Genomic DNA, 27,472 nt, shown 5'->3' on the forward strand with positions numbered 1-27,472 from the left:
TCAGGATGGATGATTGTTTTGATGTGTTCTTGGGTTCGGTTAGCAAGAACTTTATTGAGGATTTTTGCATCAATATTCATAAGGGATATTGGTCGGGCACACAGTTGTAATTCCTGTGGAGGTAGATACAGGAGAATCACAAACTTCAGGCCAGCATAGACTACACAAGGAGACTCCATCTCAACAACAGATGAGGAATTCTTCTTTAAAACACTATTCTAATTTAAAACTTGGCTTGATATTTATTTGCTGATGGTAAGGATCTTTTCTGGTGGTGGGGGCTAGTGCTTGGGCTTGGTACTGGCCAGGCAGTTATTCTACCAACAGACAAGGTCTTCACCCAAAAACTCTGCTAAGCTTCAGGAGATTTAAGGTATTTTGGGTTTGTTTTTGTACTGGGAACTGAGCCTAGGTCCTTTCATAAGTCAGAAAAAAATGTTTAAAAGTATATCCCAATTATATGCTATTTTAGTCATTACCTTTCAGAGATAACATGTTAACACATTTATAGATTAAATTATAAGTACCTGAGGTTTGCTTTGAAATACAGTGAACGGCAGGTATTGAAGGAGGAGATGAAAAAAGACCCTGTCACAAACGTGAAGCTTTGGGCAGACTGATCCAAGAAGCTCTTGGGGATAAATAAATAAAGCCGTTCTCTTTATCTTTGTATTGTTAAAAAGCTCTTTTCAAATGTGCCCTAGTAAATACTGAGGTCCCAGCAGCAGCAGAATTGTTAGCATACTAATAAAATTTTCCCTTGCCCTACTGATCATGACTTTTTCCCCTCTTATTAATAGACGAAAGACATTAAAGAAATAGCCAAAAAGGCGCAGGCTCTTCCAAAGGTGAACTCGAAGAGGCAGAGGACCGTGATCTTCACACAAGGGAGAGATGACACCATAGTGGCTGCAGGTACTGTGAGGACTCTGTGATAAATCCAGGGTTAAAGAGATTAATCGCAACAAAGTTGTATTTTCCTTCTACAGCGAGCCATCCCCAGTCATGTGCCTTCGACAGTGTGACTTCCATCCTCCTCCCCTGCACCCTGGGGACGTGATTTTCCTTTCAAGGTTATAATTTATGAAAAGCCAATTGATGAAGCTTGTTTACTTTTTAAATTGGGGGGAGGGGGTCTCAGTCCAGAAATCTCTTTCTTTTCAAAACAATACTTTTTACATATAAAACCCTTGCATCAGAATAAAATACATTTATTCGATTATGAACAAGTCAAATCCAAAAGTGTTTCTTCCGAATTTTTTCTGTCACTTTTGATTTGTTTTTGCAATACTAGGAATTTTATTTTTGACAGTCTGTGTATTCCTGGCTATCCTGGAACTCACCTGCCTCTGACTCATGCCCAACCGGATACTAGAACTCTTATTTAGGGCCTTTTGCATGCTAAACAAGTGCTGTGTGTTGGTGAGCTCTATCCTTGGCCTATTTCTCATACTTTATTTTATCTAACAATATATTTTAAGAGAATGTCTCAGTGATTACCCCATACTGACCTTGAATTCCTTGTGTAACCCAGACTGACCTTGACTGACCTTGAGTTTGTAATCCCCCTGCCTCAGATCCCCAAAGAGCTGGGTTGCTAATTACAACCTCGGATTTTCTTTCAAGAAGACAAATCTCATGTATGTTTTTATACCATTCATAGAAATTCAATAGAAATTTCATCTAGCAATCAAACATATTATTAGTTAATTAATATTTTCAATCTGAGGCTACTTTATAATATATTTTAACTACTATTCAAGCTAAATTTAAGTGTTAATTCTTTCTGAATGGTTCATCTTAAATCCAATCAGTTAGTTAATGACTTTTATAAATGGTAATATAATTAAGCTAATTTATTTGTTCAGTACTCAGCTGAATGTACATTGAATGTAGCATAATCTTTAAAGATCTGCAAAATAAAATTAATTTACATAAAATGTTAAATATAATCTAAATATTTTTTTCTTAAATTTTGGTCTGGGTTCTCATTCTGTAGCACAGGATACCCTTGTAATCTCTGTGTACCCAGCCTGGCCTCAAACTTGGAGCAGTTCTCTTGCTTTAGCTTTCCATGTGCTGGCTGGGATAGGAAGTGCCCACTGAAGTAACTGTTTAACAAAATGGAGCACGGAGAGACACATGAGAAGTAATTTACTCATCCTCCTTGTTTACAGAATTACCAAAAGACAAAATCAAGATTTCCTTAAAAAGCAGTCAGTGGATGGCAGTTCAGTGAAATCCCATGAACTAAGACTGGTCAGGTGTTGATTGTCAAAGTTCGGCATTATAATGGCACCATGACAAGGGGAATCATGGTGCCATTATACCTGCTTAGGTATATATTTGAATTTTTAGTGCTGAGAGCTATTGAAAAACTAAAGCAAAATTTCAAACACATTCTAGCTATGTTAAGTGACTTTCCCAAAAAGATAAATATCCTTGCTAAGCCTTGAATTCTTGAAGGGGCTTAAAATAAGGGGCAGTGCAGTTTAAGAGATGCGTGTAAGCAAGCTCCAGGTGCTGGGCAGCCCTTCACTGAGGTGGCAGGCAAAGGCATGTGGTGAAGTTTTAAGAAAGAAATCACCCATGAGAGGGTATTTCTACATCACACACACAAGGTCACTCTTCTGCTAGTATGTAGACCAGTTCTGACTGGAACCAGGTAGGCTTCTTATAGGAGATGTAACCCGACCTCCAGGTCCATAAGATGCTACTGGGATGGTCTTTGTGGAGACATACTTTTTAAGTCTTTCTATATCCAAGATCATGTCGCATGCAAGCCTCACTCTCAATTTGCGTAATTTTCTCCAGAATGAAATTTGGCCTCCCTATCTCATAACTGATTTTTTTTGTGTGAACTTACTTTATGCTTTATTAACTCTATTAAGCCACTCCTATGAATGCTTCTAGTTGGAAATTTATTTGATGCAAGACATAGCTAATCTTGCCATTCCTACATATGAAAATGAACTTAGAGGATGTGGTATATTGCAACGCATGATAAATACAAGATGGATAGAGAATCTGTTCACTGGTGTCAGCTACAAAAGCAAACATGATAAATGTTAATGCAGTTCTGAGCCCTGGGATAAGCTATTCAGTATACACGCGTAGCTGAGTCTCTTTGCTGTGTTGTTATTCATGGCAGCCAAATAAATGTCAATAATAAAAGAGAATTAAAGATTTTCATTTCCCAGAGGCAGTCCTCTAATACAGCTTGATCTTTCATTTCATTTGTAATTCGTTCTCATGTCAGGATGCAATCATTCGCCAGGCTCTGGGTGTCATGTTAAGTCATTTAATAATGATTAAGGACATAAAGATGCTTGGCCTGTGGGGCAATTCACAGAAGAGATGCCAATTTGTTATTGTTTTCCTTCCTTTCCTACTGAATATGGATCAGCCTTTTCCCACCTCCTAGCATTAAAATACTAATGGAAGATAGGGAGGGAAAGTGTCCCTTAATTTACCATAAGTGACATTCTAGAATGGTACAAGGCAGTGCTAACACACTTATTAAAGCACTAATTAGGACTCATTGTGCCTTAAACCTCACACTGTGGAGTATTTTCAAATGATCACACTGTTAAGGCATTTAGCAATAATGTTAACAAAAATCAATTCCCTTGCCATTTTTTTTTCTAGAAACCATCTCCTTTTGAGATATGATCTTTATAAACCACTTTTTCTCACAGAGGCTCGTAACCGAAAGGCCGATGCTATCATATGCAAATAAATCATCCAGTGAATTTGGAGTAAATGTAAACCTTCCTTTTTAAATATCTTCCCCGCTGTAACAATCCCACTCTGAGCCCCGTTAGGATGGGCATCCTCGGGGAAGGGTGTGAGGATGCCAGTGGAAGGGTCTGGAGGAAAGCTGTGTATTTCGAGGAAGTTTCCCCTCAGGTAATAGAGCTATTCTATCTGTTCTCATCTCTCACCTTGAGAATCATACAGTTAAGTAGTTTGACTCAAGGGCCACGTTTTATGATTCTGTGGAACGGTGGAAGCAGAATAAATAACCAAACACCGTCTTCAGTAAGTCGGACCTTGATAGATGCCGCTTTTTCTTTACTCCATCCAAAAATACCAAGCACTAGGGGCTGGAGAAATGGCTCAGTGCTTAAGAGTATATGCTGCTCTTCCAGAAGGCCCTAGTTCAACTCCTAGCATCCATGTTGGACCTGTAACTCCAGCTCCAAGGACCCCAATGCCCTCTTCTGGCCCTCTGTGAGTACCTACCTGCATGTGACACACATTCACACAGATACATAAATAAAAATGATTTTAAAGAAAACTTAAAGTATCAAGGGGACTGGAGAGATGGCTCAGCCCTTAAGAACACTAGCTGCTCACCAGAGGACTCAGGCTCAGTTCCCAGCATCCACGAGGTATCTCTAGCTCCAGTTTTAAGGGATCCTTATGCCCTCTACTGGTCTCCTGGGTATCAGGTACACTTGTGGTGCACAGACATATATAATCAAAACACCCATATATGTAAACTAATTGTAAAAATGTATGAAGATAAGAAAGACTAGCAAGAATTCATTGGCTCTTATGGAGAACTACAGATTAAATTGTTTCTGCCTTTGAAATACATCTAACAATGCCCTAAGTTCTTTTATTATTGGTAAATGGAGGTACTAAAGTAACCTCTCATTTTCCCAAGTCCTTAAATCAACTTCATCTTAGCTCTCATGCTCTCCAGACACACGAAGTGCTCTCTAGCACTGGATAATAAAAAAAAGAGAGAGAGTTTGAAGCCGGGCGTGGTGGCGCATGCCTTTAATCCCAGCACTCGGGAGGCAGAGGCAGGCGGATTTCTGAGTTCGAGGCCAGCCTGGTCTACAAAGTGAGTTCCAGGACAGCCAGGGCTATACAGAGAAACCCTGTCTCAAAAAACCAAAAAAAAAAAAAAAGAGAGAGAGAGAGAGAGAGTTTGTGTAAAACTCAGAAAGCACACGATACAAAATGCAGATTCTAGGGGTTAGAAAGATGGTTCAGCAGTTACAAGCACCTGCTGTCCAGCCATTAGGTCTGAGTTTGGATCCCAACACTCATCTAAGAAGGATACTCCCCCTGTTCACCAGTAGCCCAGTTCCAAAGCAGTTGGAAACAGAAGGATGACTGGGGCTTGCTGCCTTCCACCCTAGTCAAGAAAACACAAGCCGCAGGCTTAGGGAGAGACTCAGCTTTGAAGGAACAGATGGAGGGGGTTAGAGGAAGATACTTAACTCCTTCTCCTGCCTCTGCATTTGTGTGCACTCCACTCACACACATAGAAAAGTTCTATAAAAAGTCTTCCCTGGAGTGGTTAAGAGAATAATGCCAGCGACCATTCCAGCTACTCCTGCTACCAAGATTTCATATAAATCACCTCGAAAAGTCTAGCTGGAAAACTGGTTCAATGGTTAAGAGTCCATACTGCTCTTGTAGGAGACTCAAGTTCAATTCCCTGTGCCCAGGTCAGACAGCTAAGAGCTGTCTGTCACTTGAGCTCCAAGGGATCCAGCACCTCTGGCCTGCCCAGGCACGTGCACTCACGTGCTCATGCCCACACTGAGACATGCATGCATATACACTTAGAATAAATACTGTTAGAAAAGAAAATGTCATCTTTGCAGCAACCAGTTTTAAAGGTTGATCTTGTTGACATAGGTTGGTGATAGTACGAACAATTTAAATGACATCCATTTAGAATGTCTGTATGTGGTGTGGGAGATTTTGCCTACATGTATGTCTATGCACCGCATGGGTGCCTGGTGCCCAAGGAGTCCACAAGAGGGCATTAGATCCCTTAAAACTGGAGTTACAGTCAGTTGTGAGTCGCCAGAGATGCTGTGAATCAAACCCAGGTACTCTGGGAAAGTGACCAGTGTTCTTAAACCTCTGACTATCTCTCCAGACCCACTGGTAAAAACTGGTGTCTGGGGTAAGGTAGGGGTATAGTAATGCCCACCCACCATGGCATAAGTATAGAAACAGGGAGACAGCTTACAGGAGTTGGCTCTTTCCTCCCATCATTTAGGTCCCAGGGATTGAACTCAGGTCAGCAGGTGTGGTAATGCCTTTACCCTCTAAGCCACCTTGCCAGACCCTCTCCCTTCGTCTGGTGAGATTTTAATAAATAGTCCTTACCTTGTGAACAAGTGAGTTGTTCCTGCAGAGCTTTGTTATTAACCAAGAAGTCAAAATATTGTTGGAACTAGGCATGGTAGCTCATGCCTATAGTGCTAGTATTCAGGATGCTGAGGCAAGAATTCTCATTCAGACCAGCCTGGGCTACAGGGTGTCTCAGGGTCAGCCTGGGCTACAAAGAGAGACCCTGTCTTTAAAAAAGCAAAATAAAACAAAAGTAATTTAGAATATCATGTGGGATAATTTAGAATATCCTGACAAAATTATGTGTGTTGTTCTCAGTCCTGAAAAAAATACAACTTCCCCCAGCTGCCATGTTTCTCTCAAACAGGATCCTGCTGCAATGAAAAAGAGCCCATCCTGAGAAGGTAGTGTTGGTTCCTACAAGGATCTGTTAAGGCAGATTAATGCAATACAGACTACACATATTAAAGCTTACATATTAATGCAATATATACTAAAAACTTAAACAGTCAAACTTATGTATACTTTCCTTTAAAATGCCAAAAAAAAGTGTACTGAGCTCTAATACGCAGACTTGGTGCAACGTTTTAATTATTAACTCACATCATGTGACTGCAACCACAGAAAGAACCACAAACCCATGACTGTAACAGGAGGGTCGGAGTTAGTTGGATGATAAGATCACTTAGCAGGACCCTCTCCAAAGGAGGGCGGGATGGGGAAGAGGAGAGAGACACAGTACCACAGCCCTTCAGAAGCCCCTCTCATGCTCCCCACCAAGTCTGCCCCACTCCTAGAAACCGTTTCTTCACCTTCTCCTGGTAGCTATTAGTCCTGGTTTGGAATGGACTCACTAGTATGCAGAATGTTTGTATGTTGTATTCTATCCTTACTTGCACACTTCCTATCTTTTTATCAACAAAGACGACCCCAGGAATGTGATGTATTTTCTCTGTTGCTTCCTGGATCTTTTCCAAGGAACTCAGTTTCCCTTCCTCGGAGCACAGTATTCAGAAACATGAATCTGGACTCCTTGAGCTCCTCATCGCTCCTAGGCCTTTGGAGCAGAGCGTGGCAAGATGCGTTATATGCATTATAATAAGCTGTGCATACATGTGATGCTCGCGCCAGCCTGTGCCCTTTCCTTGTTTATAATTTTCCCTCCCGCCTTGGGTTCTAAAATGCATTGCTGCTTGTCCTGTCATAAAGTCGTTTTGGGTTGTTTACCCATGCCCTTGTGAGCGCCTGTTGTACTTACAGTAAGCGTCTGTCATCTGGAGTCACTTGAGCTGTTGCTTTCTTCCATCCACATGCACAGGGTTACAATATTTATTTGTGATACAGGTATTGTCTTTGGCTGGTATGTATATTCTATCTTGGTTTCCGTTTGTATCCTGGTTAANTTTTTTTNNTTTTTTTTTAATTTTTAATATTTTTATTACATATTTTCCTCAATTACATTTCCAATGCTATCCCAAAAGCCCCCCATAGCGCCCCCCACTTCCCTACCCACCCATTCCCATTCTTTTGGCCCTGGCATTCCCCTATATTGGGGCATATAAAGTTTGCAAGTCCAATGGGCCTCTCTTTCCAGTGATGGCCGACTAGGCCATCTTTCGATACATATGCAGCTAGAGACAAGAGCTCCGGGGTACTGGTTAGTACATCATGTTGTTCCACCCATAGGGTTGCAGATCCCTTTAGCTCCTTGGGTACTTTCTCTAGCTTCTCCATTGGGGGCCCTGTGATACATCCAATAGCTGACTGTGAACATCCACTCCTGTGTTTGCTAGGCCCCGGCATAGTCTCACAAGAGACAGCTATATTTGGGTCCTTTCAGCAAAATCTTGCTAGTGTATGCAATGGTGTCAGCGTTTAGAAGCTGCTTATGGGAAGGATCCCTGGATACGGAATTTTTTTTCAATGAATAAAATTTATCCTTTGCAATGTCAAATTCTACAGATAGTAAAGATTTTTATCATTCAGTCCCAAATTTCCAAAGGATTGTACCAGTCTCCACACTAACCAGTACATGGCACTCTAATGATTCCAGTGCTCAGCTAGCATTTGTTACTGTGTATCTTTTTAATCGTAGCCATTCTGGTGAGGGCATAATGGTATCTCAATATAATTTGGCTGGAATTTTCCTGGTATAGAGTAAGTGTGTGTGTTTGCACCTAAGTAACTTGTAGGATATTTCTTTTGAAATCTCTCTTCCATATTGGGGGGTCTTTTCAACTTATAATTCTTTTTTGTACCTTCATTTGATATCATTTATGTGTGACAAGATTTTATTATGTAGCCCAGGCTGGCCTCAAACTTGCAATCCTCTTTCTTCACCCACAACAAAGTACTAAAAGTATAGTCATTAATGCTTCCTTAAGTCTACTTGGATATGTTGGCCCTGTTCCCCCTTCCCAACTTAGGAATTTTTCTGTATTTCATTGAATAGTTTTCTGTGCCTTTATTCTGTATCTTATTTTTCTCTGATCATAACTAATACTTGATTTGTTTTGTTTTGTAATAAAACAACCAAAACCAGCTTAGGGGAGGAAAGAGTCTATGTCCACCTACAGGTCACAGTCTGTCACTGAAGGACGGCAGGACAAGAACCAGAAGTAGTTGCTCGTTGGCTTGCCATGAGGCTCATACTTAGCTAACTTGCTAAGACAGCCCAGGACCATCTGCCCAGGTGGGTTGGTCCTTATGACATCAATTAACAATTTAGAAAATTCCCCACAGACATGCCCATAAGCCAGTTCGTTTTGGGTAACGCCCCAATTGAGACTCCTTCTCAGATAGCCCTAGGCTGTGTCAGGTTGACACTTAGAGCTGACTTGGGCACTCTTCTAGACCACAATCATAGCTTTGATCTCTTTCTCTTAACCGTGCCCCAGAGTATTTTGTTGGGTTTTATTTCTTTTTGGATGGTTGCATGTCAACCACTCCATCTTTCCGTATCTTGTCTTAAGTGTTGGGAGCTTTTCGAGATGTCGTGGTGCCTTGCTCTCTCACACCAGTGTTAAAAAATGAAGGAGTGGGCAAGGAAAGTGAAGCATGGTTAAATAAAGGGAAGAGAATGTGAGCAAGGGGAAAGATAGAACAAGTCCAGTTGTGAAATAGATTTTATGATGTGTGAATAACATTAGGTAAATGGGAATAGAAATGAAAAGCATAAAAGTTTTAAAAGCAAAGACATCCAACAATATTTTTTAAATGAAAAGAAGGAATAAAGAGAGTTTGTTTTGTAAAACAAGACAAAGAAGGAGCATGAGGCAGTCACTGGATAAGAGCCCTTACCATCACACTCAACAACCTGAGTTGATCCAAAAAAATCTACTGATGGGCTTTGTGTTTTGTTTCGTTTTTAAGAAGACAAAGCATTAAAGAGGCTTTTCTCTGAGTCTCCCAGTATTGGAATCAGTCCTGGGTGGGGCTGGTTTGCTGGATTGTATTGTAGCTCCTTTGTGTTGCAATGGTTTCTGCTACTGTCCTATGCTGGCTGAGGACTGGTCCAGCCACAGGTAGAAATGATGTCAGTATTAAACTCTGTTCACTTTACAAACTTCCCTTCTTTCTTTGTGTACCTGGAGACTGCTAGCCCACAAACGTTATATTCTGTAGATCAGGCAGGTTACTCTTCTTTCCAGAGTAAACCACCCCCACCCCACCCTGCCTTGAACATTCAGGGGCACCAGAGTTCCTGGGCGAGGGATAGATAGTTCTCAGTACATAAAGAATTGAGATAGCAAAAGGCCTGGAAGGGGAACAAAGGGTAATGGGCACTCTGCCTGCTGCTGACAGTTTTCAGGCCCTATGTGTCAGTCAACTATGGGGGAGGAGGAATATGATTGCCACTCTGGTCACCCACTCTGCCAGGGTTGCAGATGGAGGCTGTTTCCCTCTTCGTTGGCTTTCTTTTCTCCCTGCTTTTAACTCTCCTGTCACCAGCTTGATCACCCATGGACTTCCTGTTTCTATCCTCAGAAGTAGTCTCTGTTACCCTGACTCTTCTTACTCAGTGTTACCTGGAGTAAATGTCCCACCTCACCCTGGGCCTCCCACCCCTGATCTACATAGCTGGAATCAACATCAGAGAAAGAGTCCCACTTCCCAGGGCCAATCCTCTCCATTGCATTCTGTATGACACACTTGCCCTCTGTGACTCGTGTTTTCATGAAGGAATTATTTCACCATGTTATTTCCTCTGCCTATGGTTTAAACCTGTAGTGCTTAGAAGGTTGCAGGAGGAACAGTGGCTGGAGACCCGGAGAACAAAAGCCCTGGAAGGTCTGTGGAACCTTCCCAGGGTTCCTTTATCTGCCTGAGCAGCTGTTGTATCTCGGTGCCCAGGAACTTCTGAGACAAACCATGACCTTGACTTTCTGTGCTATGAGGTTGGATTTGCCATTTTATATCTATCATAAATTAGAGATCATTGCAAGGTTGCTGTGAAGGATCAGCTTCGCTATTTGTTATGATCACATCAACACTGTGTTTGCAGATAGCCAGTCTGGGGTCTGCTAAGCATTTAAACCTTAAGCCTTCATAACAAATCCGTAAATATTAACGATCTTCAGCCTTAGCTCTAGGAACTTTTGGAGCTCGGATCATGGAGAAGTCAGGACAGGTTTGGAAATAGACTGGTGTTTCTTGGTTTCTATCATAACATTTATATATTCAAATTAATCTTGTTAGATTTTTTTTTAAATACAAAGATCTGTTGGGAGAAAAGGAGAATATCATGTGTTTTAATTTCATTTCATTTTGAGCTCATACTTACTTTTATTTTGTGTGCATAAGTGTCTGTTTGAATGTGCTTATAATGTCTGTGCAACAGGTGCTTGTAATGCCTGCAGAGGCCAAAAGATAAAATCAGGTCCCTGGGACCGGAGTGCAGATACTGTACGGCTCCATGTGGGTCCTGTGAACCCAACCTGGCTCCTCCAGAAGAGCCAGCAGGGCTCTTAATAGCAGCTGGTCACCTCTCCAGCCCTAACTCATACTGTTAAGTACAGTTGGCTAGAGTCAGCCTTTAGCTGTCTCTTTGGTGGTATTTGAGCATATGAAGCAGATCATAATCAAGGAATCATTAGATTTCTTTGACAGGTGGCAATAAGAGTCCAATTCAGCTTGCTACTTGTTAATTTATCTATAAAGCATGATCACATTTGTCATTATTGACAATCATGACAATTGGTCTGGGTTCTGTCTGCCGTTTATGTGTAGTACTATGTATTAAGAAATCTCAAGAGACCAATAGCACGGTTCCTTCCGGTCTGTTTGGGCCAGCGCCCTGAGCAGACCTTGGGTGCAAACTTTGCAGCCAGCCCCACAACACCCAAAGGCAGCACCACTCCCAGGTGCTCCAAGGTGCCCAGGATCAAAGGATCACAGGATCCCAGGAGCTTGGTCACACCAGGATCTCAAGGTCCCAAAGGCAGCTTGACTCCCAGGAGCTCAGACACACCCAGGATCTCAGGATTCCAGGATCCCAAAATCACAGGATCACAGAGACATCTTGACTTGGAGGAATTCTGGCACAACCAGGATCACAGGAAGAACAGGCTCCATTCCGACATAACTAGGGCAGGTAGCACTAGAGATAACCAGATGGCAGGAGGCAAGTGTAAGAACATAAGCAACATAAACCAAGGTTATTGGACATCATCAGAACCCAGTTCTTCCACCATAACAAGTCCTGGATACCCCAACACACTGGAAAGGCAAGATTCAGATATATAATCACTTCTCATGATGATGATGATGATGATGATAGAGGACATTAAGGAGGACATAAATAACTCCCTTAAAGAAATACAGGAGAACACAGGTTAGCAGCTAGAAGCCCTTTAAGAGATTTTTGTTGTTTCCTCTTTAAGAGTTACAGGAAAACAATCAAATAATCGAAGGAAAGGAGCAAAACCATCTAGGATCTAAAAGTGGAACTAGAAACAATAAAGAATCACAAAGGGAGACAACCCTGGATTTTGAAAACCTAGGAAGGAGATCAGCAGTCATAGAGCAAGCATCACCAATAGACTACAAGAGATAGAAGAGAGAATCTCAGGAAAACATTGACACAACAGTCAAAGAAAATGCAGAAAGCAAAAAGCTCCTAACCCAAATCATCTAGGAAATCCAGGACACAATGAGAAGACCAAACCTAAGGATAATAAGTATAGAAGAGAGTGAAAATTCTCAACTTAAAGGACCAATAAACATCTTCAACAAAATTATAGAAGAAAACTTCCCTAACCTAAAGAAAGAGATGCCCGTGAACATACAAGAAGCCTACAGAACTCTAAATAGATTCGACCAGAAAAGAAATTCCTCCTATCACATAATAATCAAAATACCAAATGCACTAAACAAAGAAAGAATTTTAAAAGCAGTAAGGGAAAAAGGTCAAGTAACATATAAAGATAGGCCTATCCGAATTACACCAGACTTCTCACCAGAGACTATGAAAGCTAGAAGATCCTGGGCAGATGTCATACAGACCCTAAGAGAACACCAATGCCAGCCACCAATACTATACCCAGCAAGACTCTCAATCACCATAGATGGAGAAAACAAGCTATTCCATGACAAAACCAAATTTACACAATATCTTTCCACAAATCCAGCACTATAAAGGATAATAGATGGAAAACACCAACACAAGGAGTGAAACTACACCATAGAAGAAGCAAGCAAGTAATCTTTCAACAAACCCACACAAACATAATTTCACCTCTAACAAGAAAATTAACAGGAAGTAACAATCACTTTTTCTTAATATCTCTTAATATGAAAATTAATATTACCAACATATCCTAATCAATTGAAATTCAAAAATATGAGGAATTAGAAATTTGTCGACTGTCATCCCATGGTCTCTCTAATTTGGTAATGGGAGAAATAGGTCCAATATTGTACAACCCATATACACTTTCTGCTTGTTTGTACATGACAGGATCTTGCTGTGTGCCACATAATGGTCTTGAAATCATGCTTCTCCTATCTCAGCCTCTCTTATTAGTAGGAGTGTTTATTTGATGTTTTTACACTATACTATGGTTTTCAGAAGAGCTTACATATTTCAAAATTATTTATACAGCCAAAGGAAACATAGACAATTAATTTGAGAGGTGGCTTATAAGAGAGCAGGAAAGAATGAGACTGAAGGTTTTGCTTGATATTTATAATTATTAAATCAATTTTGAAGAAGAAGACTTTATAAGTTACTCTTATTCTGAGATGAATGCTTTTCAAAATCATCACAGCCAATGAACCAAAATCTTACCCTCACCTAATGTCTGTGCCACCCTCTAAGCAGAACCATTGCTCACTGAAACAGTTGATGAATGACTTCATGGATAGACCATCTTAATACACACACCATTTCTTAAACGAATGTAACCTGTTCCCTGCAGGCTGAGAATGACGACAATCACTCAAGTCAAATAGCTTTGACCATAGCAGGAAATCTGTATCCAAAAATCGTGCCTACAATTCATTCCTTGATGCAGAAAAACTGTCAAACTTAGCTTATCTACTATGGAGGTAAAATCCTTTGGTGATGTGAGGGACATTCAAGTACAGCCTTATTACGATGAACTCCATTGTCCAAAAACTGTTCTTTTTTTGTGTTTGTATAAGAGCCAAGATTTTAAGCTCTACTAAAAACAAAACAAACAAACAAAAAGACTTTTATCTATTTGTGTTCATTAAAAAACCTAATAGTGATATATTATTTTAAAATATCACAGTTAATATATTTGAAGTTATTTAAAATTTATATTGAGAAAAACATGTATTTTCAGTATTGCTGTAGACAAACATCTACATAAGACTGTTCAATTGATTGTTGTTTTATATCAAACAACTTTTATAATACTCATTTTTGTTGTTACAATATTTTATAAATTTTAAAGAATATGATAAAAAATGAAAGGCATTGCAAGTTTTTTAAGGGGGGGGATCTCTCCCGGAGAAGCTGGGGAACAAAAGGGAAAGAAGAATGTGATGTAAGTCTATTTACTAAAAATATGTTTTTAAGCCAGGCGTGGTGGCACACGCCTTTAATCCCAGCACTTGGGAGGCAGAGGCAGGCAGATTTCTGAGTTCAAGGCCAGCCTGGTCTACAGAGAAACCCTGTTTCCAAAAAAAAAAAAAAAACTAAAAAAAAAAAAAAAAAAAAAAAAAAACTATCTAGGGATGAAAATGTGTTTTAAGCCAGGCGTGGTGGCACACGCCTTTAATCCCAGCACTTGGGAGGCAGAGGCAGGCGGATTTCTGAGTTCGAGGCCAGCCTAGTCTACAAAGTGAGTTCCAGGACAGCCAGGGCTACACAGAGAAACCCTGTCTCGAACTCCCCCCCACCCAAAAAAAGAAAATGTGTTTTANAAAAAAAAAAAAAATGTTTTTAAATGTTAACAAATTCAGATAAATTGAAATTATGTATCTTTTCTCATCATAATGCAACAAAACTTAAATCAAAGAAATGAAAAGAAACAATAAGCATTTTTGTATTAAAAAAATGAATTGACAATAAGGGGGAAACTTTATGAAAAATCATGACATAAGTGCTAAAATAATGCATTTTGGGTTCAACAAATGTCCTGAAGTTAAAATAAACCAAGTGTGAAGATGTTGATCAGCTACGGGAGCTGGTGTCAGGGCACGGCTCACTGTGCCACACAGTGCCTAGCCAGAGCACCTAGAGAACTGCTTTTCAGACGCAGGGGGATGAGTGTGAGCAGCACTTATACAGCAGAACAATCCTTGAGCATCTTCAAAGACCTTTGACTCTGCACCTCTTCCTTATGGAAGATCCACTGTTCAATCCACTCACACCCATCAACACACAAAGCCAAAGGAACGCAAAATATAAAATGCACTTAAAAAATCTACTTTCAATACAGTGTTGTTGTTTTTTTAATTAAAAAAAAAAAAGAAATCTCAATTCAGATTCAAACATTGCAACTTTTCCTCATATTGTACTCTGTGTTTAGGTAATAGGAAAATAGAAATACCTGTTTCCTGTAGGGGCAGTGGGTTTTTTTCTTTAGGTAAATTGTACTAATTGTGGTTTTGAGTGTTACTTCTTGGTTTAGAGGTTAAAAAAATTAAAAGTTAAGATAGATTAGAGATACAAAAAGAAGGCGTAGTGGTTCAGTTAAATAGAAGAGAAGAAATAATATACATGCAAAACTATATGCCTTTTTCCCAAAGAGCATTTATTTATATATGACTAATAAAATATACAATGGAATTTTTAAAATATCATGTGCATTTTACCCAAAACTGAGCTGTAAAAATAATGCAACTGTGAGTCATGTCACACTAGTAATCAGAAAGACAAATGGGCGTGATAGACGGAGTACCTTCCTAGCACAAAGCCTTGAGTGTGCTCTCCGATGGGGAAGAGCTTTCTCCTATGATTTTGGCTGTTTGGTTTGAGTTTGGTGTTTGGATTGAACCCAACTTCTTTTACACATAGTAAGCATGCCCTCTAGTTAAACCTCCAACCTCTCGGGAACCATTCACAAAGATTAGGGTGGGTAGGGCGGAGCAGGGAACAAAGTGGGGGAGAGAAAGGGTAGAGAGAGACAGAGAGTCGTGTTGGGTTTCACCTCCCATTTTCCTTTTCTTCCACTTGTCAATACAGTATCCACAAAAATAAACAAAATAATCATCTACAAGAAAAACAACCTTTTGTACATAACTTATCTCTAGTTCCTGTGTTTCCTTTCTTCTATTTGTTTTTACTTTTTTGCACTTTCATACTATATATGATATATAATTCGTATTCTGTAGAACTTACCATTGAAGTTATACAATTTAAATCTAGACATGTTTGCACATCTGTAATCCTAGACTTGGGAAATGGGCAGAAGCCTGCTAATGTGTTCAAGGCTAGCTTAGGCCTATATAACCTGACCCTGTCTTCAAAAAAACAAAAATAAATTAAAATTAAATTACACGAACCTGTGGATTTTTAACACATTCACAGAATAGCTAGTCATCACAATTAATTTTAGAACATGTTTATCATCTCCAAAAGAACCCCCTCCCAAGTCTACCCTTGTTGAGCAACCACTAATCTATTTTCTGTTTCTATACATTTGCTTATTCTAGAAATTCCCTTCCCTAAAGCAGCTTTACAGTAAATGTGGTCTGCTTCTGTTATCTACCATATTGTTTATAAGGTTTATCCCTGTTACAGGACATTTGGCTATTTCATTTCTTTACATTGTTATATAATATTCCATTCCTCAGTCTGTTACTTTCCCATAGTAGATAAACATGGACTCTGTAACGTCACAGAATTTACTCTATCCCAGTTCTAAGGCCACAAATGCAAACTAAACCATCTAGGCCACATCTCTCCAAATAGCATAGGGAATCTCTCCCTGCCCTCCCAGCCGTCTGAGGCTCCTGGAAGTCATGTCTTCACGCCCTAGTTTATGGCTGCAACACTACCACCTGTGTTCTATGTCACCCCAGTCCTTGTCTCTTGTTTTCCTGTGGCCACATGACCTTTCTTACTGAGACAACTCCAGTAGTTGGCTAGTCTAACCCAATATGACTAACCCAATATGACTGGTCATAAAAAAAAACCTTACTTCCAAGTACTCTTTCATTCTGAGACATCAGGTGGACATAAATTTGGAGGGCACAATATCTAACGCAATGCCACAATAAGCTAGTGTTACCAGTGGATGGGATGTTATCCCTATATTTCCTCATGTTCAAATAATCACATACATAACTATTTTCTGATTTTTTTCTTTGAAAATTTGCAAACTCTTGATAGTCTTTCTCTTTTTGTACTTTTCACTTCGTTCGTTGTTCTAGAAATAACAACATATTGCTTCATGGGGAATTTGTATTTGTTTTAGTCTAAATATTCATCCCTAGAGAATTTGTTGATGTAGCCATAAGGTAGGAATTAGTTTACTCATAAAAAATATTTTCTTTATCATGGAAAAATGTATCTATTATATTGATAAGGTTTTATAAGTTTTAGTAAATTGGGTTTTGTAGCGTCACATATTCACATACATGAAATTCTCTCTTATGTTCCTGTTCGCATCTATTCAGTTCCTGTCCCAGTCAGCCAGTGCTTCACTGAAGTCAGCTTCCATCCTACACATGCCTTACTGCTGAGTTCATTATGGAGATTGTCTCATACGTTTTTTACTCAAATTATTTTACTCACATATAATGGTTTGTTTCATGTATACCTTTGTATGTCTAATTTTTGTTTTTGTTTTTGTTTTGAACTAGGGTCTCACTTTGTAGATCAGCCCAGCTAAACTCATCGAGATCTGCTTGCCTCTGCCTTCTGACTGCTGGGATGGGCATGCATCCCACCTTGCCCACCTGTTTTTCTAATTTTTGCTGTAGAAAATTGAATGACATTATTTGTAATAACGAAAATAATCAGAAACAAACCAAATGTCCATAAATAGTAGGATGAATAAATTATTTGTTTGTTTGCTTGCTTGCTTGTAGAGTGGGATGCATAGTTAGTGGAGAATAAATGAATTACTGTCCAATAATATGAAACAATATAGCAAAACCTGATGTTAAGCAAAATCAGGCCCAGAAGAATAACAACTTCCAACGTTGACAGGATAGAAATAACTCCTACCAAATCAATCATTCCTCAGATAGCAGTTTAACTGGAAATAAAATATCTAACTGGCCTCCTGGAGACAGTGGAGAACAGTCAAAATCAAGCAGCGACTGAAGCAGAGTCTACAATTGTAGGAGAAAATGCCCTTTCTCATGTCTTCTTTCTTTGGGGCACACACGAGTTGGGTACCAAGTGGCTTGCCAAAATTTGATATAAAATGTACTCTTTTTTTAATAATAATAATAATATTGTAATTATTATTATTATTATTTAAGAGGTGTTTAAAGACTAAGTTTCTCTGTATATCTGGCTGTCCTGAAACTCACTCTGTAGATCAAGCTGGCCTTGACCTCTGAGATCTGCCTCCCTTTTCTTCTGGATGGCTAGGATTAAAGTCGTGGATTAAACCCCTACCTGGATGTCTTTATTACTTTTATTTGTGTGTGTATAAATGCCCTATGTATGCAGATGCCTACAGGTCCCCGAAAGAGTGGCAGATCCCTTGGATCTGCACTTACATCTCTCCAGCTCACTCTAATCTGGCTAAAAGAGCTAGAAGAATTTGTCTGTATAAAGTAGAAAACGAAAGTCAGAACACAGACGCTGCCTGAATCCCGGGGTGACCTCTCAATTACATGTGTCTCAGTAGATTTCTAGCTGCCCAGATGAGGCTGGGAGAACTACTAGACTCTGTTGTCCTTGCTGGGGTCGTTTGGAGTTAGTGTCTAGGTATTTAGTTACTTATTTGAAAAACAGCAATCAGTCTTCCTCGTGGAAACACTCAGTGTGCCTCATCAATAAATAGGAACTCTTCTTTCTTAAAGGTCCACACGTACTTATTTTACATTTGTAACCACTCAATGATGCTACAGTACTATAGAGCCATCCATAGTCAATGCACACTGGCGTGGCTGCACCCCACTGCTCGACAGCTAGCTGCAGTTTTGTAGCTGCCTGCACTACTACATCTCAATAATCTAGAATTATGAACTCTGAAAACAGAAGTACTTCTATATGACTACTACAGGGTTCTTTTTTTTTTTTTAGATTTATTTATTTTATGTATATGAGTACACTGTCGCTGTCCTTAGACACCCCAGAAGAGGGTGTTGGATTCCCATTACAGATGGCTATGAGCCACCATGTGGTTGCTGGGAATTGAACTCAGGCCCTGTGGAAGAGCAGGTCTTAACTGCTGGGCCCTCTCTCCAGTCCTACTACGGGGTCTTAAAGGGAAAATTAATGGAGGGTAACGCAAGAAAGTAATGTTACAGTGAGATTTAAGCACTTAGCTAAAGAGCTAGATCTTAGATGAAAAGACGTGGAAAGGGTCCAGAGCTGAAGATGTTCAGAATGGAACGTTGGGAAAAGTGCGTCCATGCTAGTGTTAGATCAGACTGGAGCAACCCAAGGATGTGAATATGTGTCTCTCTCTCTCCTCCCTGTCTCTGTCTCTGTCTCTGTCTCTCTCTCTCTCTCTCTTTCACTCTCTCTCTGATTTGGAAATAGAAATATAGACATGCAGTAATAGGAATGAGCGTTTGAACAGTGCTAAGCTAATGGGGAAAATAGTGGTGAGACATATTTGTTTCCTCTATAGTGACTGAGGGCCTACTGTGTTCCAGGAGCTGGGTAAGCTGTTATGTACACAGTGGGCACTTAGGTGGAAACTTAGAATGCGTGAAATAGATAGAAGTGAAAGGAAAGAGTTTGTTACAGGTGAATATTTTATGGTTAAGTACCCCCAAAGAGAGAGCAGCTAACAGGATGAAGGATCTGAAGAAATGCTTTGTATAAGACTTAATGTAGGGTCAGGAATTAGTGACATTAAATACCTAGGAGATAAGTTCTGAACAGTGGCTCTCAGTGTAATTCAATAATGGAATCCTAGCCGGGCAGTGGTGGCGCACGCCTTTAATCCCAGCACTTGGAGGCAGAGACAGGTGGATTTCTGAGTTCGAGGCCAGCCTGGTCTACAGAGTGAGTTCCAGGACAGCCAGGGTTACACAGAGAAACCCTGTCCGGAAAAGACAAAGCAAAACAGAATAAAAGAATGGAATGGTGAGTGGGAGGTGCTTACCATATGTTCTTAAAACCAGCCAACAACCTAGAATTGATCTTTGACCATTGGCACCAGATTTTCAAAATTGTAAACTGTTAGAAATGGAAATCAGATAGAGGACATATCAGCCATTAAACTTATAAGAACAGATACTGCATGCCTTTAATCCTAGCACTCAGGAGACAGAGGCAAGTGCATCTCTGAGTTTGAGGCCAGCCTGATCTACAGAAAGAGTTCCAGAGAGGCCAGAGCTATACAGAGAAACCCTGTCTCGCTCGATAAAACAAAAAAGGAAGTTGGACGGTGAGATGATTCAGTTGGTAAAGGCCCTTGTTGTGGAAGCCTGGTGGCCTGATTTAATACCTGGGACCCAGATAAAGATAGAGAACCAACTCCATAGAGGCATATACACATACACATGCATGCGCACACACACACATACATACACATTGCTCTCTAATACGTTGTGCACACACGTAATGGTAGTAAATATGTCTTTTTTTTTTTTTTTAATTTATTTTGGCTTATGGTTCTAAGGGATAGAGTCCAACAAGTCAGGGACTGGGTGACACGGCCTAGCAGCAGGGCCAGGAAGCTGGCTGATAACATTTTATCTACTCTCAGAAAACAGAGGTAGGAAGCATAAGCAGGTATGGGGTGAAGCTATATTGTTCCTGCCCAAAGATTTATTTATTATTATATCTAAGTACACTGTAGCTGTCTTCAGACACTCCAGAAGAGGGCATCAGATCTCATTACGGATGGTTGTGAGCCACCATGTGGCTGCTGGGATTTGAACTCAGGACTTCCAGAAGAGGAGTCAGTGCTCTTAACCACTGAGCCATAAATACAAGTCTTAAAAGAAGACAATCACCTGAGTGTTCTTTTCTATCTCAGAAGAAAAGAAAGGCCTTCAAACACTCATAGCATTACAAAAGGAAACTAAATTGTGGTAAATGTCCCAAAGGCCTGGATCTAAATAATTGAATGAATTCTTCTTTCGTTTGTTTTAAAATGCTGCTGTTTAAAGAGTGACCAGTTTTTGAGAAGAGCGTGACGTCTGTAATTCTGCATTCATATAAGACAGGCCTCTCAGCCTCCCCAGAAGACTGGCAGTAACCAAAACACTTAAAAGCTACTGTTGGCCTCAGTACAGGGGAACGCCAGGTCCAAGAAGGGGGGGGGGAGGCTATGGGGGACTTGAAATGTAAATGAAGAAAATACCTAATTTCCACAGGGGGGAAAAAAAGCTACTGTTGGGGCTGGAGAGATGGCTTAGCAGGTAAGGGCACTGACTACTCTTCCAAGGGTTCCTGAGTTCAAATCCCAGCAACCACATGGTAGCTCACAACCACCCCTAATGAGATCTGACCCCCTCTTCTGATACGTTTAAAGACAGCTACAGTGTACTTATGTATAATAATAAATAAATCTTTGGGCCGGATTGAGCAGGGACTGAGCAAGCGAAGTTGACCGAAGCAAGCGGGATCAACTAGAGTGAGCAGGGTTGGCCGGAGCAAGCAGAGGTCCTAAAAATTCAATTCCCAACAACTACATGAAGACTCACAACCATCTGTACAGTTACAGTGTACTCACATACATAAAGTAAATAAATAAATCTTAAAAAAAAAAAAAAACAACTTACTGTTTTCCGCCTGCCCACCCAGTGATTCTATAGCTCAGAGGGTACCCTACAAAGTAGCCTGTCAAGGTAAAGTCCACTTCTGGGGACATAGCCCCTGCCGCCAGCAGTTCTGCCCACACCATTGGAGAATGAGTGACTACAGAACCAAGACAAGTGTAGATGCTGCAAGTCTGTCTATGGGTATCCTGGAGAAGACCCTGCTTAGTACAGAACATTAACTTAGAAGAAGTACGTGTATAGTAATCCCACTTGTGAGGCAGGGACTGCAGGATCATGAGGTCAAGGTTATCCTGGGGTACATACTGCGTTTAAGGCCAGTATGTGCTACATGAGACCTTGACTCAAAAATAAACCCATGGAAGTGTCTAGAAGTGATGGCTTCATGAATATATACATGTTCAAATTTGCCAGACTGCACATGGTAGCTATGTACAGCTTTGTATAAAGCAGTCATGCCTTGGTGTAAATATTAATAGAAGAAATAAATTGTATCTTAAAACAGTCAGATGTATTTTGTATCTTCTACCATTATCCACAAAAAAGAAAGAGTCGGCAGTCAAGTCTGGTAACACACACCTACAGACCCAGCTATTCAGGAGGCTGAGGAAAGAAAACCACTTGAGCCTGGGAATTTGTGGCCACAGTAGGCAGCATATCAGCATTTTTTTTCTCAAACATAGGAGGGGTACGGGTGGGCCTATCTTTAAATATATGTTTACAACTTGAGGCAATCCAGGCAGCCTGAGTTATGAGGAATTGGGTGCCATAATTTTTAACTAGAGCATTGAAGCATCCTTTGTTAAGATAAGAGGTATGTTTGTTTCAAAGTTTGTGCTAATTCGGCGTGATTATTTTTCTTGTTGATTACTGCAGGCTGGATATGAACCTGGATGTTAGGCAGGCTTTGTAATGTATCAATAACAATAATTAGATGTTTTGGGGCTGGATATTAAACTGGATGTTAGGCAGGCTTTGTAATGTATCAATAACAATAATTAGATGTTTTTGTTTCTGAGAGATACAGAAAGATCAATGTCTCAGGTGCCCAGTATCATAATAGATACCTTTAATAAAACATTCTCAGCCTTTGCACATTTTTACTTTTATTAATGAGCTTTCCCATCAGAGACTATTAATGACTTTCTGGCAGTGTCGTTCTGGTTGTGATTGAGACCAACATGAACTCTTGTTATTGAAGATTTATCCTATAGGCTGAACATAAATATATTAGAAAATGTAGGAGGGCCTGAGGAAACAGAAACTGGAATGTGTGAGCTAAGACTTTCTTAAATGAATCACAATTTGATGCTCCAAGTGCAACCAGTCAGTCAGTTGTTCCTATAGCATTGCTAGAGTCTCACATAGTTAAAAGATGTTTATGTCTAGCACAATTAAACAGTGGAAGAACATCTACACATGGAGGCATTTGTGTCATTTTTGTGTCATGGGCAAAATGACTCTAAGTAAATGTGTGTGTGTGTGTGTCTGTGTGTCTGTGTGTCTGATACCATCATTGCAGTCCGAGTGCTACAGCACCTAGAGATGGATCTCATTAGTAGAACTTCTGCTAGTAGGGTGAGGGCCTTGGGTTCCATTGTAGGGGCTAGAGGTTGATGCAGCAACTTGATACTTCTTTATGTAGTGTTTTAAATGACAAGCTAAACCAACATAGTGGCTTCATTGCTTTGTGAAACTGCTTCACTTAGGATCTGAGGACTTTTCAGTAAGCATAAACAAATCAAAACTGCCTGCCATTACAATCAGAGTAACAAGAATGGTTGTGTGGGGGTGAGATGATAAATATGATGTATTTTCCATTTCTTATTTTCTTTGTCTCAAAACACTTGCCCATTGCTTCTAAAAAGAACCTTATTTTAATGCAAATGTACAAATTTAGCTACCCCAAAGTCACATAAACTGGTACTGGCTAAAGCTCTGGGGTTTCATTATACAGTGATGACTCAATTAACAAATCCTCTATGAACAAAACCTTTTTACCCAAGGCTGGCCTTGGTGCAGCAGGCATGGGGGAAGGATCAATTTTCTCTGAGCTAGATTGGTGGCAGCAGGGACTAATGAGGCAGGGCCTTGAAAGTGGCTCTTTCTCAGATCTAACTCCTCAGGGGTTGGCTAGAGCTGATGCTGAGGGCACGGCTGCCCTCCTGGGACTGCCACAGCCTGGTTACCCAGGTGTTGAAAAAACAATTTCTGTGCCAAGACCATATGTGACTTTTGAGAGACTCGGCAGGACTCTTGCTTTCGGCAGAGTGTTCCTTGTCTGTGATGCGTGTGCTCAGAAGCAGCAGAGGGAGTCCCATGCGCTCGCAGGCTTGCTCTCGTCCTCTCTGCACTCCATGTATTGCTTTTTCAATTTTCTGAGGCTCGTTTTACTCAACTATAAAATGAACAAACTGCCAGGAAAGCCTCTAACGTATCTTTCGAGTCTACTAGATATTATGTCTGTGTTAAGAAGGCAAACTCTATAAAAGGCCAAGTAGTAAATATTTTCTGTTTTGTAGGACTCATGATCTCTATCACAAAGGTTTATCTATGCCTCTGTGGTGTAGAAATAACCATATTTAACAATGTGTAAACAAATAGATGTGGCTGTATTCCAGTAAAACTTCACAAAATTGGCAGCTAGTCATGTTTGGCCCACAGACTATAACTTACCAACCCCCTGTTGTAAGCATTAGTTTAATGAGACCATCGTATTAAAAGTATTTGAGTACAGGGTATAAATCTTAAGGTCTCTAGAATGCCAAGCATATCAGTGAGGCATAATGCCTGGTTCTCTTCAACACTAGGTTCTGTTAAGTCTTCAGATTTTCTCTGCCTCTAGGGAGAACTTCAAGGTTATGTTAATTATCTCTCTGGTTAAATTGTGCTTTTCATAGGATAGTGTGGGCTCTGAACCTTTGTCCTTTTTTGATGGTTGGGGGTCTTTGAAAAGGACAACTGCCAAGCTTAGCACAAGAATTCTCAGGTCTCCACCTATCCAGCTTTTCATGTGAAGATGAGTGTGTCTTCTCTTTCCAGGGCTGGGTAGTTTCTCTGCCTGTCGGGAGGTTCTGGTCTGCTTTGACAAGTCCCCTTGTATCAACAACTTTACTTCTGTTTCCAACAAAGTGAAAAGGCAGTTAATGATTGGAATAATTAACCCAGGCCGATTATTCTCACAGCAGTTAAGCCAGTGATAACTCTGTTTTCTGCCTAGAGTAAGGAACGTTCATGCCTGTAATCCTAGCCCTTGGCAGGCAGAGACAAGAAGATTGAGAGAATCTTTTTTTAAGGTTCTGCATTATATTACTGGACAAACCGTACCCCCCCCCCAATTTAAACATGACCATGACCAAGTCTCAAAGTTAAAAATGTTGAGCTCCATCTAGTAGAATCTATTACCGTGGTTCAGTAATAAAATCTCGGTTTCACCATTGTGTGAATCCTTACAGACTCAGCTTCATTCTCCTCCAGTGTCTTCTCTTGGAGTTGTATCTAGTCTAGTTGTGATGTTTTGTATATGCTTGGCTCAGGGAGTGGCACTGTTATGAGGTGTGGCCTTTTTGGAGGAATTTTGTCGTTGTGGGCTTTAAGACCCTCTTCCTAGCTGCCTTCAGAACAAAAGGTGGAACTCTCAGCTCCTCCAGCCCCACATCTGCCTTGATGCTGCTATGGTCCTGCCTTGATGATAATGGACTGAACCTCTGAACCTGTATGCCAGCCTCAATTAAATGTTGTCCTTATAAGAGTTGCCTTTCCAGCTTCTGGCTATTATAAATAGGGCTGCTATGAACATAGTGGAGATGTGTCCTTCTTACCGGTTGGGACATCTTCTGGATATATGCCCAGGAGAGGTATTGCTGGATCCTCCGGTAGTACTATGTCCAATTTTCTNAGGAACCGCCAGACTGATTTCCAGAGTGGTTGTACAAGCTTGCAATCCCACCAACAATGGAGGAGTGTTCCTCTTTCTCCACATCCTCGCCAGCATCTGCTGTCACCTGAATTTTTGATCTTAGCCATTCTAACTGGTGTGAGGTGGAATCTCAGGGTTGTTTTGATTTGCATTTCCCTGATGATTAAGGATGTTGAACATTTTTTCAGGTGCTTCCCTGCCATTCGGTATTCCTCAGGTGAGAAGTCTTTGTTCAGTTCTGAGCCCCATTTTTTAATGGGTTATTTGATTTTCTGGAGTCCACCTTCTTGAGTTCTTTATATATATTGGATATTAGTCCCCTATCTGATTTAGGATAGGTAAAGATCCTTTCCCAATAAAAGATTTAATAAAAAAAAAAAAAAAGAGTTGCCTTGGTCAAGGTTTCTGTTCACAGCAGTAAATCCCTAACTAAAACAGCAGTTTTCATCTGACTCTGTTGAGGAATTAGGACTATTTTGCTTTTGTTTTGTGGCTGGGAATCTCTTTATTATAGATGTCTTGTGAGAGAGAGTCAGGAATATGGAAGGGGAGGGGAAACAATTAAAAAAAAACTGAGCTTGTAACATAAACGCATACCACCATTTTGAGATGAGACAGAAGGCTCACAAGTTCAGTCCAACTTGGGTAACTTGGAACTGGAGTTCACATACCCAGAATCAGCATAAAAACCTGGCACACGAGGCCTGTGATCCCGACACTCAGGAGACGGGGGGGGGGGGTCTCTAAAACAAGCTGGCTATATAGGCTAACTGAAATTGGAGCACTCTGTGTTTAGAAAGAGACCCTGCCTCAATAAATAGAATGGGGGCTGCCAAGGAAGATACCCAAAATCACTCTGGTTTGAACACACGCGCACACCCATGCATCCATTTATATCACGCACATGCACTTGTGCACACACATGCACATGTTCTTCATATCTGGGTTGTTTTCATCTCGGCACTCTTTGGGCTCTTCCTTCGCTAAGTCATTGGAGCATGAGTTTCCTCCTGGCCTAGTCCACCGCAGCAGGTATAAGCACATCAGATCTAACCGTTACCCAGGAATCACAGCTTGTCTAGATAAGCAGGATCAATATCCTAGCATATGAGAATAGGCTCCACACCTCTCAAAGAGTCTCTTCTGTGAAGTCAAAACTATAGCCCCGTACATGCTCCTGAGAACCTGAGACAGAAGGGTTACCAGTCTGAGACAAGCCTAGATTGCATAACAAAACCCCATCTCTAATGAACAAAAGCAAGTCTATCATAGTGTTGCATGTCTGTTATCCCAGAGAGACCACGCATACCTGACACTCAAAGCAAGTTGTAGGCCAGCCTGGGACATATTAGACCTTATCTTTTAAAAAATGTAAATGAACAAGGATGTGTTTGTGGGTGTATTTCACAATAATTTAAAAAATATTAGAGCTGGATGTAATGGCACACACCTTTAGTCCCAGGATCAGAAGGCAAAGACAAGGGGATCTTTGAAACCAGCCTACCAGCCTGGTGTACAGAGTGAGTTCCAGAACAGCCAGGGCTATACAGAGAAACCCTTTCTTGGGGGGGGGGAGGCGGATAATTATAAATAAATAGATAAATAAATAGATTGCCTTTTGCTATGCAGATGAACCCTTTCTTGGAAAAAAAAAGTATTTATAAATAAATAGCCTTTTGTAACTCTCAATTGCAGTAGTGTTTTCCAGAGAGTACATGATATGGTACCAAATTGTATAGTAAAGGTAAGAGAATCTATCTTAATGTCTTCTCTTAAACCAGACATTAAAGAGATTAGCAAAACTCTAAACCACGGGTCAGAAGATGACTCAGTAAAGCATTTTCCATGAAAGTATGAATATCCAAGTTAGATGCTCAGCACCTATATAAAAAGGTGGGTGCAGTGTTAAACCTCCATAACCTTAGCAGCACAAGTGGACTTGAGGGCCTGTCTTAGTCAGGGTTTCTATTCCTGCACAAACATCATGACCAAGAAGCAAGATGGGGAGGAAAGGGTTTATTCGGCTTACACTTCCATACTGCTGTTCATCACCAAAGGAAGTCAGGACTGGAACTCGAGCAGGTCAGAAAGCAGGAGCTGATGCAGAGGCCATGG

General features: G+C 40.5%; 1 protein-coding gene across 2 annotated transcripts in view; it reads left to right on the top strand.

The window, feature by feature from the left end:
- Window positions 1-27,472, top strand: part of Adk (adenosine kinase) — a 398,197-nt gene that overhangs the window by 324,383 nt on the left and 46,342 nt on the right. For both annotated transcript variants that reach the window (XM_021182427.2, XM_021182428.2), the window contains exon 9: window positions 801-915. In XM_021182427.2, the coding sequence (XP_021038086.1) occupies window positions 801-915 (115 nt within the window). The remainder of the gene's footprint in view (window positions 1-800; window positions 916-27,472) is intronic.

This window comes from Mus caroli, chromosome 14 (assembly GCF_900094665.2).
Source record: "Mus caroli chromosome 14, CAROLI_EIJ_v1.1, whole genome shotgun sequence".
Lineage (NCBI taxonomy): Eukaryota > Metazoa > Chordata > Mammalia > Rodentia > Muridae > Mus > Mus caroli.